This window comes from Neopelma chrysocephalum, unplaced genomic scaffold (assembly GCF_003984885.1).
Source record: "Neopelma chrysocephalum unplaced genomic scaffold, ASM398488v2 Primary Assembly neopelma1_95936, whole genome shotgun sequence".
NCBI classification, from domain to species: Eukaryota; Metazoa; Chordata; class Aves; order Passeriformes; family Pipridae; genus Neopelma; species Neopelma chrysocephalum.
Genome location: NW_020924587.1, coordinates 10428 through 10837, shown reverse-complemented (window position 1 = coordinate 10837; position 410 = coordinate 10428). Strand labels below are relative to the sequence as shown.

Sequence of the window (410 nt, the reverse complement as noted above, 5' to 3'; positions counted from 1 at the left end):
TTTAATTCAGTTTTTTCACCATTTTAATTCATTTTTGACCATTTTAACCCCTTTTTTCACCATTTTATTTTATTTTTACCATTTTAACCTGTTTTTTTCACCATTTTGACCCGTTTTTTGCCCGTTTTGCCCCGTTTTGCAGCTGTGGGAGGACAAGGAGGGCAAGAAGAAGATGAACAAGAACAACGCGAAGGCCCTGAGCTCCCTCAGGCAGAAACTCAGGAAATACAACCGGGACTACGAGGGACAAATTGCAGCTTACAGACAGGTCAGATTGGGGCAAAAACGGGGGAAAATGGGAGAAATTGGGGTTTAATTGGTTTTATTTGGGTTTTATGGGGGTTAAACTGGGGTTTAAATGGGATTTATTTGGGGTTTAAGGGGGTTAAATGGGGTTTAAATGGAATTTA

The 410-nt window shown here is 40.0% G+C and overlaps 1 protein-coding gene across 1 annotated transcript in view; it reads left to right on the top strand.

Moving 5' to 3' along the window:
• The window catches only part of LOC113981053 (eukaryotic translation initiation factor 3 subunit C-like protein), a gene marked incomplete at its 5' end in the record, with an annotated part of 13017 nt that overhangs the window by 2284 nt on the left and 10323 nt on the right, over nucleotides 1-410 (top strand). Inside the window, one exon of the mRNA XM_027708290.1 lies at nucleotides 143-268. Coding sequence (XP_027564091.1) covers nucleotides 143-268 — 126 coding nt within the window. The remainder of the gene's footprint in view (nucleotides 1-142; nucleotides 269-410) is intronic.